General features: G+C 35.8%; 1 protein-coding gene across 1 annotated transcript in view; it reads left to right on the top strand.

The window, feature by feature from the left end:
- The window catches only part of LOC106057353 (uncharacterized), a 30,457-nt gene extending 16,882 nt beyond the window's left edge, over positions 1-13,575 (top strand). The window contains exons 6-10 of the mRNA XM_013214517.2: positions 1,788-1,922; positions 5,933-6,115; positions 10,294-10,440; positions 11,016-11,020; positions 13,513-13,575. Of these exons, the coding sequence (XP_013069971.2) occupies positions 1,788-1,922; positions 5,933-6,115; positions 10,294-10,440; positions 11,016-11,020; positions 13,513-13,575 (533 nt within the window). The remainder of the gene's footprint in view (positions 1-1,787; positions 1,923-5,932; positions 6,116-10,293; positions 10,441-11,015; positions 11,021-13,512) is intronic.
- The last annotated feature ends 3,648 nt before the right edge of the window (positions 13,576-17,223 follow it).

Here is a 17,223-nt window from a genome sequence, read left to right as displayed (position 1 = left end):
AAAAAAAAAGGTGGGGGGGTAGAAGAGGGCACACAACTAATGCAGGCCGACAAGCTGAAAATAGTGGGGCAGACACGCGAGCCTGATTCTCCAGCCTAAGGATGCATGGTGACAGCACAGTATGTGAATAGCTAAAACAAGCATAATAATATGCATAGATATGTGTGCGCATATACAGGTACATATGCACAGGTAAGGAAATAATCTAGACGTGAGTAGGTCCAGATGAATATGTTTATAAATAAATAACGAATATCTAAATAGACAATAGGGTTACCTAAATTGTAGGGGGGGGGTGTCCACCGTTGGAAGTACAATTAACATTGACGAGTAAATGAGGAACACATATTTATAGAGATTTACAAATGTAATATTAAGAAGCAAACAAGTGTTAACATGGTAATGATACATAAACATAAATGTTACAGGCGAAGACACCCTAAATAATAATGATAAAGTTTTTCCAACTCTAACGCTTTGCCTCACACAAGTTCCTAAATGAATCGTTGACTTGAGAGTCTTCTGATCTAGAATGGCATTAACCTGAAACTTTCGTCTCCGGCTTTTATAGGTTCCCGAGCGGTACGTTAGAGTAGTGATGATCCAATGGCCAGCGAGTCTTTTGAGTTTAGAATTGTTAAATTGGACCAATCTTTTCATTTGGGGCGCACTCACCTGACTTCTTAAACCCGCGACCTGGGAGTGGGGGTGGGGGGGGGCGAAGGAGGATGACAGCGGAACCATGCAACAATTATCAGGCAATCACCAATCGACATATTGAGGAAGCTGGCTTCATGTGGTAATAATGTATGCCCAAACGTTTCATTACTGTTAACTCACACCACTTTTGTCATATAAGTGATTATTCTCAATGTTCAAGTTCATCAAAAACTATCTCATGAGCACAATGACGCAAAAAGGCTTAGCATGGTTTTAATGTCTGTGGAGTCACAAATAATAGACTGTATTGACGTAGATGATGTTATAGATGACCTTTGCTGCACAGAAAGTACGACGTGATGTGACATGAATTGAGATTTGTCACTTGTGCATTAATTCGACAATAAACGACTGTATTATTCATTAAAAGATTCTTAATAATTAATAATTATTTCTTGTTAACTTTACTGATAAACTGTACGAATAATAATGTAGGCTTATACATTTAGTATGTAAATTATCTGTCATGATGTCGAATGTCAAAATGTGGGGTGCTCCCAAAGAGGTCAATCCCCCCGGGGCCCCCAAATCCCTAGCTACGCCCCTGCACATGACACCCTCATCAACCGTAGGTCACATAAACAGAAAAAACTTTACGTCATTTGCTCTATAGACCACTAGCCTTTTTTTTATTTATAAAGTGTTCTTTATAAAACAAAATAAATAGATTTAATTTTATACCATTCCATCGACTTTATATTAATGATAATACAGTGTCTCTATACTATACATACTTTGTATAAGAAGTCTTATTTAGTTTACCAGATATATTGTGTCTATGCTAAGTTTAATAGGGATGGTTACAGTGGCGTAGTTAGGAATTTGCCATCATGTAGGGACCTGAAGGCTTGACCTCTTTAGGGGCCCTGTATTTTGCAGTAATATTTAATATTTAATGTAAAAAAAAACACATTCATTTGGGGGCCCCCACAAGTGGGGGTCCGTATTATCTTTCAAATTCTCACCGTTCTTCCCCCACCCTAGCTACGCCTCTGGATAGTTAACTAAACTATATGTCTAATAAAGAAATATATTTTTTTATTTTTTGTTTTCTATACTTTCTCTAGAAAGCTGTATATTTGGAGACACTCCAGGCTCTTTGTGTTATTCGTTGCTTAATTTTTTTCATGGCAACTGTTACATCGCTCAGTACTATCTAGTCTGCTGTAGTTTCTGTAAAAGAGTCTCAAGATCAGTTAAAGGTAGATACACATATTTTTGTTTTTAGAATTCATATCCAGTAACGTCAAATTATAATATCAATTTTTTTCCTAAAGATACAATACAACTATGACTTATCGTAGCCGTAAAAAAAAATATAATTACACATAGCAAAAGATAATTACACATAAAACCATAATTACACTTAGTTAACCATAACTACAAATGCCAAATTATGTTAAACATAGCAAACCATAATTGTTAAGTGAGGATATGAAATTTCGTTTTGGAATATCATAACAAAATATTTTTAAATATTTTTTTAAAGGCTTATAATCACGATTAGTTTTATCAATTAGTTTGGATCGATCATCTATTTAAATCCGCAATAAATCTAGACCAGCTATAATAAAACTGTGCAACTAGAAATAATTTTACAAATTGTTTTTGTTTAGTGCAATTGTATGCTTTTAGATTTCTCATTACGCGACGATCAAATCACTTGTCTGGAACAGTTCGGAATGGGGTGGAGGAGACTAAATGGGTTATCTAGGTCATCGCTTTTTAAATGCATTTGTTTTAAAAAATTGAACTATCTGGATTCGAACTAGAGGGCTCAAGCCTCCTCAAGCCAAACGTGAACCACTGTGCCATTGAAAACTGAGGTTTTTATAGTTATGTATTGTTACTTTCAAACATTAAAGAAGCGTTCTTTAGCTAATTTAGCTAATACTCTTGCCAGATGCCAAGCATGTTTTAAAGGCGATTCCTACGATATTCTTGAAAATTATAATGTCAACGTATTTACATGTAAAAAAAATATTGTTATCTTTTTAGCCCCATGGAAAATCTAAATGTCGGCAGTTGTATAGGTTTTCAGAATTTTCACTATCTTAATATTTATTAATACCTCCTTATTATGTCACTAAGCGTACAGCAGTACACTAAAACATTTCATTGCAATCATTACAAGTTTGAATCATTGAGCCTGAGCGGTATAGCGCTTGACTCCCAAACCGAAGGTCCCCGGTTCGAATCCCGGTGAAGACTAGGATTTTCATTTCGGGATCTTTGGGCGCCTCTGAGTCCACCCAGCTCTAAATGGGTACCTGACATTAGTTGGGGAAAAGTAAAGGCGGTTGGTCGTTGTGCTGGCCACATGACACCCTCGTTTACCGTAGGCCACAGAAACAGATGACCTTTACATCAACTGCCCTATAGACCACAAGGTCTAAAAAGGGGAACTTTTAATAAAAAATTTGCGCATCGTCTTATTTTATAGAAGAACTAATTACTCTTTGACATATGCTCTGGTTCAGACTTTTATCCCGCATGAGAAACGACCGCATGCCAAATCCAGCTTAGAGGAGGACGGCGTAACAGAGTTGTCCCCACAAAACGCTGTCAAGATCAACTCAGGTGCCATTTGGCCCTCACTGGCGCAGAGAAATATAGCTGGCATCAGTTGGCCTCTACAAGAGACACTTGGAGAGGTCTCACAAAGGCTCAAAGAAAAGCCACTATCGAAGACAAGCAGACGACAGAAGAAAACTTAAATAGACCACCAGTGGGTTTGCGTCGTGATGTGAAACACTGCACTCATCCTTAATCTTCGTAATTGAAGACACTGCCATTAGTGTAGACACTTTTAGCCTTTTCACCAATTAAAAGCAATCTACACACCTCTACGCAAATAAAATATTTAAAAATAATTATTAATTAACGCAGAAGCTCTGCAAAACACAGTAACCAAACAGACATCTTCAAATTTTATTTGCATGTTTTTTTTTCATTAATAAATACATCTACATATGTGTAACTAGTGTCTTTATTTTATAGAACCGAAATTACAATGCTCGTATATAATTCAAAGATTTATTTTAAATAAGGAAGTCAAAAATATGTTTCAAGGTTTTAGAAGAGTAATTAGAAGCTTTAAAAAAATTTAAGTATAAATTAAATTTGACGAATATATATATATATATATATATATATATATATATACATTCGTTATTATTTCATATTGGGCTCCTTCAGTCGTAGAACGACAATGGTTCATCTCGAACATTTTCATGTGACTGTAAAGCCCTATTTTGGAGAGACACTTCCGTCCACATATATTGCAGGTCAAGGTGGCTGTCACGATCTATCAATGGTGCTAAGATAGATGTCACGTTGAAGGTTATCTTGATCTAAACAGCACAATCAATGATCGTGGTCGCCGAGGATTTAGAAATCGTCAGTTGTTAAGATGATCGTTTAGAAGTTGCTAGTAGATAAGATGATCATCTAGAAGTTGCCAGTTGATAAGAGGATCAATTAGAAGTTGCTAGTCGATAGGACGATCTAAGTATGTTATCAATACAATCAATGAAGAAACTTCTCCTCGTCAAAAACAAATACTTTAATTTCAAACTTGGAAAAAAAAAATCACAAATAATTTACTTGATTAAAACAGAATATGTATATTTCTACTAAATTAAACGATCTACACTATAATATGATCATGTCATCTTTCTTTGAGTTCCAACATGAGACTGAAAAATATACATCTGAATCCTAGCACATTCCTCACGAGACTGGCGGCAATCTAGAATCTTCCCGGGCTCTAGAGCGTTACCACGTGACTAACATCTCTCCGTCGCATGGCCAACCAATAAATGCAGCTCAATGTACAATAATTAATATTCCTAACCAATCACATTTATTTCAAAACAGAAGGTTTGCTGCGTGATGGAAATTCCCGAGCTGGCTGATCTAGTCGGCAGACCTTGGCTAAATATAGATACAGTGTACGTGACAGTGGCTTTCGCTTTGGTGGTAGAGGAGTTCGCTATTTTCCGTTAGGCACGCTTTTCTTCAAGAACTAAGGCCCATGTTTTCTCGCTGCCCATAGCTTTCTTGGTCACCGTCTCTCTCCAACTAGTGCGGTGTAGGGCCATGTTATCCTAATGGTCAGTATCAATATTCACTGATTTTAAATCCCGTTTTATAAGATCCACGTAACGGAGATGGGGGCGACCCGTTTTCCTTGAACCAAACGCGAGTTGCCCGTACAGAATGATTTTCGGGATGCAATTGTCGTCCAAGCGGCGGACATGTCCAAGCTAGCGAAAGCGGCGTTGCCTGAGAAGTGTAAAGATCTAGAGGCCCGTTCTGGCGAGGATCTCAGTATTGCACACCCTTTCCTTTCCCTGTTATTTTTAAGATCCTTCGAAGGCAGCGTAAGTGGGGTGAATTTATTTTTTCTCTTGCTTTGTGTAGGTAAATTATTACTATTAATATTTACTTAAATCGTAAAAACTATTTACATTGTCCAATTATTGAATTGTAGACCCTGCTGCTACATAATGATGTAAATGAAAACTTATAGTGCTTGAATTTATGGTTCTGTGACTGGTAGTCACAGCCGGATTCAGAGCGATCAACTGTCAGGGTTGCGTTAAAAGCCTTAGTGCTTGCAATAAACAATTAACTAGATAGTAACAATATAAGTGTTTAATGGGACTTTATGATGACATAATGATAAAGTAATATCCTTGAAGTAACAACTGTTATAATTTAATTAATTAGTTAACTAATCATTCTCCACCTTGCTGTTCCACAACGTAACACAATAATATGCACAATTACAACACACGCTCTTCTGTCTCTAGTTACCAGTGTAGACTTTCAATCCCTTAAGTAACTCCCTGTAGAGACATAAATACAGACAAACTAAAAGATCTAGTCTAATATACTATGGAATCGAAACACCTGCGAAATGCAGTCATGCCTAAAATACTCACCCTAAACAGGGGAACACAGAAGAATCCTAAAACAAGTTAAACCAGCAAAATAATACAACCACTCCATAAGCTTACAAGCAAGACAATAAAGAAAGTGCGTTCAAAATTGTGCACTTGATAAACATTGGTGCTATAATACCATAACCTACGCAACGACAGTAATCATTCTATATTGAGCGAGGCTCGGTCACCTGGTACTCATTCTATATTGAGAGAGGCTCGGTCACCTGGTACTCATTCTATTTGGAATTATATCAAAACAGGCTGTGAGTATGGAGACAGACGTCGTAAATGTAAGACTGGTCACTGCTTAAGTCATAAAGTGGATTGCTGTGGTACATGTAAGTATGGCATACCCTACATCCCAACCACCAGCACCAGAAGAACCACATCTAAGAGACTTGCCACAACAGTGAAACGACCTGTGTTATTTACTCCAATTGAAGGTAGAGAACTCTGTGAACATTTAATGTGGCGCCTATTACTTTTTGAACATGTAGTATTATAAGGCTTTTCTATGCACTTTTTTTTTTGCTATTAAAATGATTGACTTTATTTCTCCAGTAAGCGTTTTATAGCAAGGATAAAGTGACTCAACTTTCCTTTAAGTTTGTGCCCCCCCCCCTCCACTTAAGCCAAATGTTTGTTCTACGTCACGGAGCTTTGTTTGTTTGTTTGTTTTACATGTTTCGGATGTTCCTTCAGAGTTGAAGATAATTTACTTCCTAGTCCAAACCTCCCGCAGGACGACGGGGGATGGGAGCGGGCAGGGTTTGAACTCTCGACCGTCGATAAATCCGAACGACAGTCCAGCGCGCAAACCGCACGACCAGGCAGCTTTGGGCTCTAGATCTCAACGAAAACATTTTTTTAATGAAATTGTATGTTCATATATGTCCATGGCTTCCTAAAGTTCTATGTAGTTGTATGTTTTGTATGTATATGTTATGAATATATGGTGTATATGTATATATGGTGTATGTATGTTTTGTTATGTATGTATTTGTTAAGGGCGTAATGGCTGATAGTCGGAGAATACTTTTAAACAAGCAAAATATAAAATAACAAGCCGACCCGAGGCGTTGCTTACGCTCCCCCTCTTTTTTCTTGGCTTCGCTCACTGTCACTGCGAAAGTTACATGGGGTAACTCTAGTCCGACGTGCAGAAATAAAATAATTATCTTTCTAGTACCCTTTCATCGTTGTGTACCGAATGATTGGGCCATAAAGATGGCTGCTTGGTCGTGCGGTTTGCACGCTGGACTGTCGTTCAGATTTATCGATGGTCCCGGGTTCAAACCCTGCCCGCTCCCATCCCCCGTCGTCCTGCGGGAGGTTTGGACTAGGAAGTAATTATCTTCAACTCTGAAGGAACATCCGAAACATGTAAAACATTTTACCAACATTTTACAAAACAAGAGAATTATGTATTTAGATCCTTTAGAAAAAAAAAAAAGCTAATCTAAGAGGCCAGGGGGAAATACTCTGCACTTATAGCTATATCTCTCAATGATGTAGAAGTTTAATTAATTGACTAATTAATTAGTTCATGCCTCGTCTATGCCAGTGAATATTTGTGCAAAGTTTCAACTTGATCCGAGTTAGAAATAACGTGTACTTTACCAGACAGACAGACAGACAGACAGGGTGAGTAAATTGATGTAAGCTTAGTAAAAAAATAACGGATGCCTTCTAAATCATCTCTGTACACAAATAATCTGACGTCATCTCTGCACCTAACACCCGTGACCTGTTCACAAGGAAATACAATAGTGTCACGAAACTGTTTGATGCCATACAAAGTGCACTGCGCACGCGCGTCTCGTGTGCACATGTAACACAAACAGAACACGTAGACAAACTGTTTGACTGTCCACGTTGTCACGTTTACCTTTTCTTCGTACAAACAACAAAAACATATAATATTTTAATTCTTCTCTCCTAAATTAAAGATACTATCGTTGATATGACCTCATTAAATTAAACCAATTTTTGGTTTCTATAAAAAATAACAACAAAAAAAAAAAAACAAGCATCCTTCTATTATTGTATGTTTTCTGATTACTAACAAAAAATTTTTTGGGAAGTTTAATTATAACATGGTGGAATGTACAAATGTAAGAAATAAACCAAAAAAAATTGGTTATATTAAATGTACTTGTATCGATTAGTTTGGATCTGTCGTGTAACTAAACTTACAATAGATCTAAACTAACAAAAAAAAAAGCATCTATAAAAATAAACGATGGGGTTACGACCTTAATGCCAACTCGTGGCTCAAGCCTTCTCAGGCTTCTCGTGCCAACTCGGTAACCACTCTGCTTGCGTCGATTCTAGGAAGATTGTATTGTTATTCCTTACGGATAATAAAGATTATTATTATTATTATTATTATGTTAGAAATGAACGAGTAGTCATTCTCTGGCGCTGCCAGGGTCGAGTTTCGCTAAAGAGAAACAAAATTCATCGTAGTCCCTTTAACAGTTTCCACTGAGGAATTTTCTGTTGATGTGGCAGGTCAGCAGCAGTATCGCCCTCTGACAGGCAACGAAGATGTTCCTAGGAATGTTATTATTATTATTATGTTAGAAATGAACGAGTAGTCATTCTCTGGCGCTGCCAGGGTCGAGTTTCGCTAAAGAGAAACAAAATTCATCGTAGTCCCTTTAACAGTTTCCACTGAGGAAATTTGAATTTACCCCTTGTTATATAAAGGGAAAGTGATTATTTAAAGGATTAAGGGCACGACATGGCCTAAATTGTGCCGATGTGCCTAAACTCAAAGCTCAAACTCTATTCATCATTTTTTTTCCATTCAATTGTGCTGAACTTGCTAATAAAAGTTTTTATATCTCGTGCTGTTCAAGATTGTGTTGCACCTTAAGACTAAGACTAAGACTAAGACTGCTTTATTGATCCTTACGGAAATTTGTTGTGATTACAAGGACTCGTTTCTCATATAAAGACAACACAACAGAAAAATACACATAAATACAACAGACAACATAAAGAGTTCATTCAGCGACTACACACATGTATCTTGGTGCTTTTTCTGTTCCCTGATCAATGAGTGGCGGTGATAGAGTCTGACCGAGTGAGGTACGAACGAGTTTTTGTACCGCTCCGTTCTTGTTTTGATTGACAGCAGTCGCCCACGTCGCGACGACCTGGCGTAGTTCTGATGGAGCGGGTGGCCGTTGTCTTCCAAGATTTTTTCGATTTTTCTTAGGCACGTTTGTTCAAAAAGTTCCTTTAAATGTGGTAATGTTGTGAGTGTAATTTTTTATTTTTTTTTTTAATGATGTTTTCTAGACGTTGCAACAGTTTAGATGAGGCGTTGCCTTGCCAACAACCTATTCCGTATGTTAGCAGATTTTGTACAGTCGCGGCGTAAAATGTCTCAAGGATCTTCTTGTTTAATTTAAAACTGTTGAGTTTGTATAGAAAAAAGAGTCTCTGGGCTGTTTTCTTTGTCAGAGTTCCAAGGTGGTCTTCCCATGAAAGCTTATTGTTGATGATAACGCCTAGATATTTATATGCCTTTTTTTGTTCTTTAGATGTAGTGTTTATTTGCAGTTCACGTATAGTTTGTTTTTTCTTTCTAAAATCTATCATAAGTTCTTTAGTTTTTGTTACATTCAGTTCTAGAAAGTTGTCGGTGCACCAGTTTGTAAACTCTTCTATCGAGCTTCGATACTGAGTTTCGTCTCCTGAAATAAGACCGACTATGGCAGTATCATCTGGGAATTTAATGAGTTTAACTGAGTCATAGATGCTTCTTATGTCATTAGTGTAAAGAGTGTATAGCACAGGAGAAAGTACACAACCTTGTGGAGCACCCGTACATAGTACTCGAGTTGACGATTTGGTGTTGTTGACTTTAACATACTGGGGCCGTTGGGTTAAAAAGTTTAGAACCCATGCTTGCAATTAAAGGCTTACATTTAAGTTACTCAGTTTGTTTATCATTGGATGTGGCTGTATGGTATTGAAAGCCGAGGAGAAATCTACGAAGAGGACTCGTGCATATGTTTTGGGTATATCGAGATGCTTATAAAGCTGGTCCAAAAGCAATAGAATGGCATCCTTCTTCCATCTCCAAAAATAAATCTTTCAGAGCCAAGTTTTTTTCAGCTTTTAGTTATTAAGTCCAAATTCAGAAGCAAACTTGATGCAGAAGATGACATTCGTTGTACTATTGAATTCCTGGTCTGGTGGAACGAAATCAAGCTCAACTTTCACAATATCAATGGCGTGTTTGTAAATACTCACGAAACACTATTTCTGTAACAATGTATTTTACTGTCTCAAAGATTGTTATCCATAATTCACCACATTTGTCAAAGTGTCACTTAAGTATGTATATAGTGCACGTCTGAATAATAAACCTTTTTTTAATTTAGTTATTAGCACAGAAATGAACGGTTGGGGTCGCCGCCTGGTTGGGCATTACATTAGGGGGTCGCAGAACAAAAAAAAAGGTTGATAACCGTAAAACATCAAACTTGTAAGATAACCAGGCCCATACCCTGGCTTTCAAAAAGAAATATTAAAATTTACTCATTTACAGAGTAGTCCAGAGTAGTCAACATATGTCATTTTTTTTTTTTTAATTTCTATACAGAATGTAAACCAGGAGATAGAGACTTGAGGCCAGAGCTGTGTACTAGCATTAGTGTCTGCCGGATACAACCATCACAATGTTGTAGCTTTTGCTTAATAAATTTCATTTCTACAACAACCACGTCAAATAGAACTATTGTACCTGAAAGTAGGACATTTATTTGTAGTAATATAAAGTCTGAACACACCGGGTCTGCTAAGTTCTAAAACTGTTTACTTCTATTCATTTCCCAAACAAATAAGTCGTATAGGTAACAAAACATACCTCTGTTTACGCCATACCTGCTAGAGTCATGCGGAGAAGCTAGAAATAGTTCGTATCATAAGTTTTAAGGTTGTTTTTTAGCGGCCCCCGAAAGGGTAATAGAAGCTATTAGTTTTGTGTGTTGTCTGTCTGTCCGTCCGTACCATTTAAATCTCATAAACTAGAAAAGATTTTGAAAATCCGACATTATGATATCTTAGACCCTTCAAAGTTCTGATGCAACGGCTACTTTGTTCTCTGAAAGCGACAAATTTAATTTAAAAAATAAATTATGCAAGCAGTGTTTTCATTAAAATACACCATTTTTTCAGCTATTAAAAAAAAAAAAAAAAAAAAAAAAAGGAAGCTATTTATTAGAAGAGATGACTATTTATCATTTTTTAAACACATTAATGTAAAACGGTGTAAGATTTTTTGTAAAACAAAAATCATTTAAAAATTTACAATTGCTTTGCTAGGTTATGTAAGTTCTGTCATACTGACTAGTACATTAACAAAAGACATGTTTGCCTTTTTAAGAGAACAAATATTATTTAGTATGCATATAAGTGTAACATTATTTAAAACAACAAAAAGAAGTTCTTTTACATATTTTATGTGCACCATAATGCTGCAGTATAGCAATGAAACACATTACTCCAGGATTTAAAAATATTTTTGTAGGGATTTCTTTTCCTTGAGGCTTTGAATAAGAGATTGACCCTTTACTAAACAATTAGATAATCATTATATGACATCAGTTAGGCAAAGTTGAAATCCAACATCCTTTTCACTTTGGCCTATCCCATTGCCTGCTGGATAGTTTGGGCACCACAGAAGATCTGTCAACCTTCTTTCTCCATTCTTCTCTTTCAACTGCCTTTGATAGAATCTTATTCTGATATACTTGCTTAAAATATAGAAACCTGCTTTTTTACCTGCCTGGTTGGACCACTTTAGGGGCCGATTTTGAGTTTGTTTTTTCTTACAAACTGTCTTTGTAACCTTGTTGTTGTTTTTTTTGGGGGGAGTGTGTGACAAGTCAAAAGTTCGCTGTCTGAGTCACTCAATTTTATTACAGCATTAATTAGAGATATATGCCAACCCTCCCCCTTTTTATTCTTCTATGTAAATATTTATGTAAATAAATATTCTTCAATTTTTAACTTTGTATCTTTCTTCCATTGCTTGTTTCGTTGCCTGCCTGCTCCCGATTTCTATGCTGATGGGTTGGTGTGTGATAGCTTCAAAAATAATCATCCCCTAGACATTAAACAAGCCAGACACACGTCACACCCCCAGCCTGTCACAGAGTGCTAAGACTGATGTGATTAGCTAGAATTATTTGCATCATTTTTAATCGAACTAAGTTTATCATTTGTTTTGGAGTGTGTGAGTGTGTCTGTGTGTGTGTGTGCTAAAGTAACGATGAATAAAGGCGTATGTATGGTTGTGTTGACTGAATAGATACTGATAGAACCACGAGAGAGAAGAACAAGAGAGAACGGCCAAACTCTTTGCTGGCAAACTCCATAAGTCTCTAAAGACTGGCGAAATGACATTAAAAAAAAAAAACCTATTTAAAAAAGGTCACCTTGAAAGACTTGCAACAATTGGAGAGGCCTTGCTCTCCTCTCAGTTCCTTATAAAGAGCTACTCAAAATTTACAACAGACAAAACGCTCAGAGAAGAGAATTTAGGCTTACAATAAGGGAGATCATGCACTTACCAAATCTTCATCGTGTGAAAGATTCTTGAGTAAAGGCTGGAATACTAAAAATGACAATATTGCATCCTGCAAACATTTTTCCAATTATATTATCTGTACATCAATTCAATCGTTGTGTTGCAACGGACTTCGGAGTTTTTTTTCAAAATCAAGACGGGTGTGATCATTGGCGCCAGCGGGATTTTCTGCAGGGCGGTGCAAACAAATGTTTATATATATATATATATATTTATAGCTTTTATATAGCGCTACTTTCATGCTTATATCATGCTCAGAGCGGTTTGGTCAAATCTCATTTGTGGACCAGTGGGTGTGGAGGGGGTATCTAGGAGTTGGTTTTCCGTGCTGCCTTTAGGCGCTCAGTAAACACAACTCTGCCCGAGTGGGGTGTTGAACCTCGAGCCCCCTTCTAATTAGCCAAGCCAAGCCAAGTTCAAGCGCACTTGGCCTCTCGACCACGCTTGTGTTTCACATAACTATAGCATAAAAGCCATTTTGTCTAGCAACTTCAAGTTCAAGCTCACTTGGCCTCTCGACCACGCTTGTGTTTCACATAACTATAGCATAAAAGCCATTTTGTCTAGCAACTTCAAGTTCAAGCTCACTTGGCCTCTCGACCACGCTTGTGTTTCACATAACTATAGCATAAAAGCCATTTTGTCTAGCAACTTCAAGTTCAAGCTCACTTGGCCTCTCGACCACGCTTGTGTTTCACATAACTATAGCATAAAAGCCATTTTGTCTAGCAACTTCAAGTTCAAGCGCACTTGGCCTCTCGACCTTGGGCCTTAGGCCTCTTTTCTTTGCCTCTTTTTGGGGCTTTGTGAAGCGACTATGTGTTGCTGGACGAAATATTCCACTGGTTGAAGCACCTTTGGGAATGTTGCTCAAATTTAGTTAAGTTCATCATTTGTTCAACTAAATTTTGGGTTAACTAAGTTTTGAATATTTGGAATTTAGTTTGGCCTGATATCTTTTAGTATAGAAAAATAATTCATATAAACATATATTTGTGTAGTTATTATACAGACTGTTCTGTTTTGTCTTTACCTTACCCCTCTTCCTCAATTTTTCTGGTTCTTCTTATCGATAGCTAAAAATGTATTGTATTTTCTACTTAGACACAAATCTTAACTTATATACTGGTATTATACACGCCGCTTATCACTATATTCTAGATTCTATATATTCTAGATGTCTTGCTGAGACTTACTCATATAATGTATTTTTATTAAATTCCTCTACAGCTTGTAACCCAGGAGACAAAGACTTTATGCCAAGAGCGTGTAGAAGTTTTCTTGTCTGTTTAGAACAGCCGACACTATGTTGTAACTATTGTCACGGCTTCTTGAGTACAAGAACCACGTCAAAAACAACCACTCTACCCACAAGTAGGACATTTATTTGTAGTAATATTATGTTTTCAACACACTGTCACGGCCTGGTTCTTGTTGCAGGCGTGATGACGCGAATGTCTCTGTGCGTTGTAGATACCTCTTCTGGTACTGCTATAATGTTCTCCGACTTGTTAACTAAATACTTTCTCACACGCACTAGATTCACAAGTGCGTGAGCACACTAACATACTGAACTCTCCGACCTCAATATTCAGATTTATTTATAAACGCTCTTGTAGCAGACATGAATTTTATTACATATAAAATATAGACCACAAAAGATATTGGCAACTTCAGCCATCACAAAATGTATCCAATGAAAAAAACAGCATACTACATAATAATTACTCAGTGCTCATATACTATACCTGAGGAGATAATAACGCTCCTCTATCTATAAGAGTCCATGGTCAACTGAGGTGTCCACCTCGTGGTCAGTATCCGACCAGAAGAAAAATCTCGTGCAGTTAGCACGGACTAGTTCAGTGACTACTAGTCACCAAATATTACATGGGTATTAAAACTGATACATGACACACACCCTAACTGCTACGTTCTAAGCTTGAAGCTTCTATTCATTTCTCAAATACCTTATAGAAAACAATGAAACTTACAAAACGCTCTCCCGTTCATGCAGTACGTTCTAGAGTCAATGTTTTTATTTAGTTGAATAATGTGCACCATTAAATCAAACTCTGTTTAGCATTTGCCATCGAGAGAGTGAGAGAGACAGAGTGAAACAAAGAGATAGACAGTCAGAGGGAGAATGAGAGAGACACAGACAGAGAGAGACAGTGAGACTGTGTGTGTGTGTGTGTGAGTCTGTTTGCTCCTCCGTAGTTCAAGTAAATAATTTAAAGAAACTAAAAAAGTGTGAACACTGAAGAATGAAAAGCAAAAGAGTATGGCCAATCTCTTTGCTGGCAAACATCCAAAGTCCCTGAAAACTGGCAAAATGAAATGATCATCAAACTATTCAAAAGCATCAGCTTGAAAGACACTTCAACAATTGAAGAGTCATCCACTCTCATCTCAGTTTCAAGTAAAACGTTCAGTCATGTTTTGTTTTAAAAGAGAACTATAACAGGAGATAGAGAAAAGGCTTAGAGAAAAGCTTAAATACTTCCAAAAAAAAACAGGTCGTGCACTTTAAATAGTGATGGGCAAAAGTTAACTTAAAAGTTGCTAACTTTTAGTTTAACTAAAAAAAAATAGTTAAGGCCAAAGTTTAATTAAAAAAAAAAGTTTAGTTAAAATCCTAGTTTAATTATTTTTTTTTAGTTACAAACTAAAAAGTTTAATTACAAATTTTACAAACTTTTTTAACATACATACCAATAAATATTTAGATCTATGTAATTTGGAGAATATATATAATGAATAATAGAGAGGAGAATAAACTAGAGGGTGGACAGGTCACTAGAAAGCCTTTTGACCTTTACCCTATAATGGTCGCTATTCCCGCCAATTCAAGGTATTTGAAGGCCAGAAAAATAAACGTGTTCATTATATTTCTAGCAAGTTTCGCTGCTTGATAAATCCTGATAATTCCTTAATAGCTTCTATAGATCTACATTTTGCTGTTTTTTATTAAACATCAGTGTGTTCCTGTATAGCTGCAGGCAAAGAATTATGCTTTACTATAGATCTAAAAGAAATGTCGACTCTTTTTATTTTAAATCTTTTTACGAGATAGATTTAGATCTAAAGTTAGAGTCTAGTGACGTCTAGTCTATAAGTATTACTATTAGTCTGTTACTACTATTAGATCTATAGACATAATACCTAACCCTAAATCTAACTCTTAGTAGTCTTAGTGACACTTAGTCTTAGATCTAAATGTAAATTTAAAATTATAAATCAATAATATAGAATCTATTAGTTTAGAGATTCTACTATTCTAGAATTAGAGTCTAGATTAGATCTAGATATATCTAGATTACTTATTAGGCCTAGGGCTATATTAAGACCTAAGATGCAAAGATGATAGATCTATAATATTAATGTCTATAATAGGCCTACTAATAATAGTCGTCACTATACTAGATCTAATACTAAATTAACTAAATCTAGACTAGATCTACATCTACTTCTATTATAATTATACTTACATCTACTATCTAGATCTATTAGATCTAGTATTATATATACTAGAGTATATAGATCTAAATACCCATATTTAGTTATAATCATAATTATAAAAAAAAAACAACTAAAATCTCTAGATAGATCTAGAGTTACTAAGATATCTACTAGACTCTTTAGATCTAGTAGTAGTAGTAGTAACTAGTATTTCTTAAATTATTTTTAGATTAAAATATTAATTATTTGATCTAGGTCTAGTAGCTAGATCTAATTCTAGATCCAGATTATATTTCTGATCATTTCGTTTGTAGAAGATATTAGATCCAGAATATTCTAGAATCTAGAATTAGTTAGCGAGTCAACATGCAGTTTTATCATTACTTCTAAAAAGATAACTTATTTTAGAACTTGGACAATTACTTCTAATTTCTTTCTATAATAGTATCATTCTAGTGATTCTATAAGATCAACATCTATCCCATAAAGACATTTAAATCTTTTTTCATGTGCACAAATAAATGTTTATTACATTTTGCTAAAGAGATTGGTTGTTGTTTATATTTTTTTATGTTTGGCTGTTTCGTCTTTAAAAAAAGGTCAAAATAGTTAGTAAAAGTTTAACTAAAGTTTCTTAGTTTAGTTTAACTAATTTTTTCAATTTGTGATTAACTAAAAGTTTAATTACTTTTTTTTAGTTCAAACTTAGTTTTAGTTTAACTAAAAAAAATTTGTTTAGTTCCCATCACTATGCACTTAACATATCTTCATGTTGCGAAAAAGTATCCCACAAAGACTGCAATACTAAAAAATGCTGAGTATATGTTTTTAGTTTTTTTTTAAAGCGAATCACTCTTGAAATTAACTAGAGAATATGATATCCTGCCGATACGTTTCCAATTCTTCGAAATCCGTACAGCTGTTCAAGAAGTTGTATTATAACAGACAAAAACATAACGATGTTTCTTCTCAAAATCAAGAAGGCGAGTGTAATACAATGATGTATCGTATCCCATTTCTCTTTCTGTGAGCCATCAACTATGTCACGAAGAATTATGATGAAGGCCTTATTTGGTATCCCATAGCATGAAGCAAACCGGATATGAGCTTTGCAGACGATACATCAATACTCGGGAATACAATTGATATGGAGTGTGTTTGTGTTTCTATGCTGACTTTGAGATGAAGTTAGCCATTGAATGATGCAAGATAAGCTTCACTGTCGTAAACTGTATTGGGTACACCAGACGACTCCAGAACCCTAAAGTGAAAAAAAAAAAGTTTTGTATCTACGCTGATGAATAGCATTGCTTTGTATCACCGAACTGCTGCTATACAACTATAGCGCTGTAGGCGCATTATATTGTAACTTATAAAACTTAAAATAACTGGAGAAACATCGTTTAGGACCAAACTAAACATAAACTTTATTACAACATTGACAAATTTAACTTGAGATGAAATGAAATAAATTTAGTA

This window comes from Biomphalaria glabrata, chromosome 13, assembly GCF_947242115.1.
Source record: "Biomphalaria glabrata chromosome 13, xgBioGlab47.1, whole genome shotgun sequence".
NCBI classification, from domain to species: domain Eukaryota; kingdom Metazoa; phylum Mollusca; class Gastropoda; family Planorbidae; genus Biomphalaria; species Biomphalaria glabrata.
This window is presented reverse-complemented; position numbering and strand designations above follow the sequence as displayed.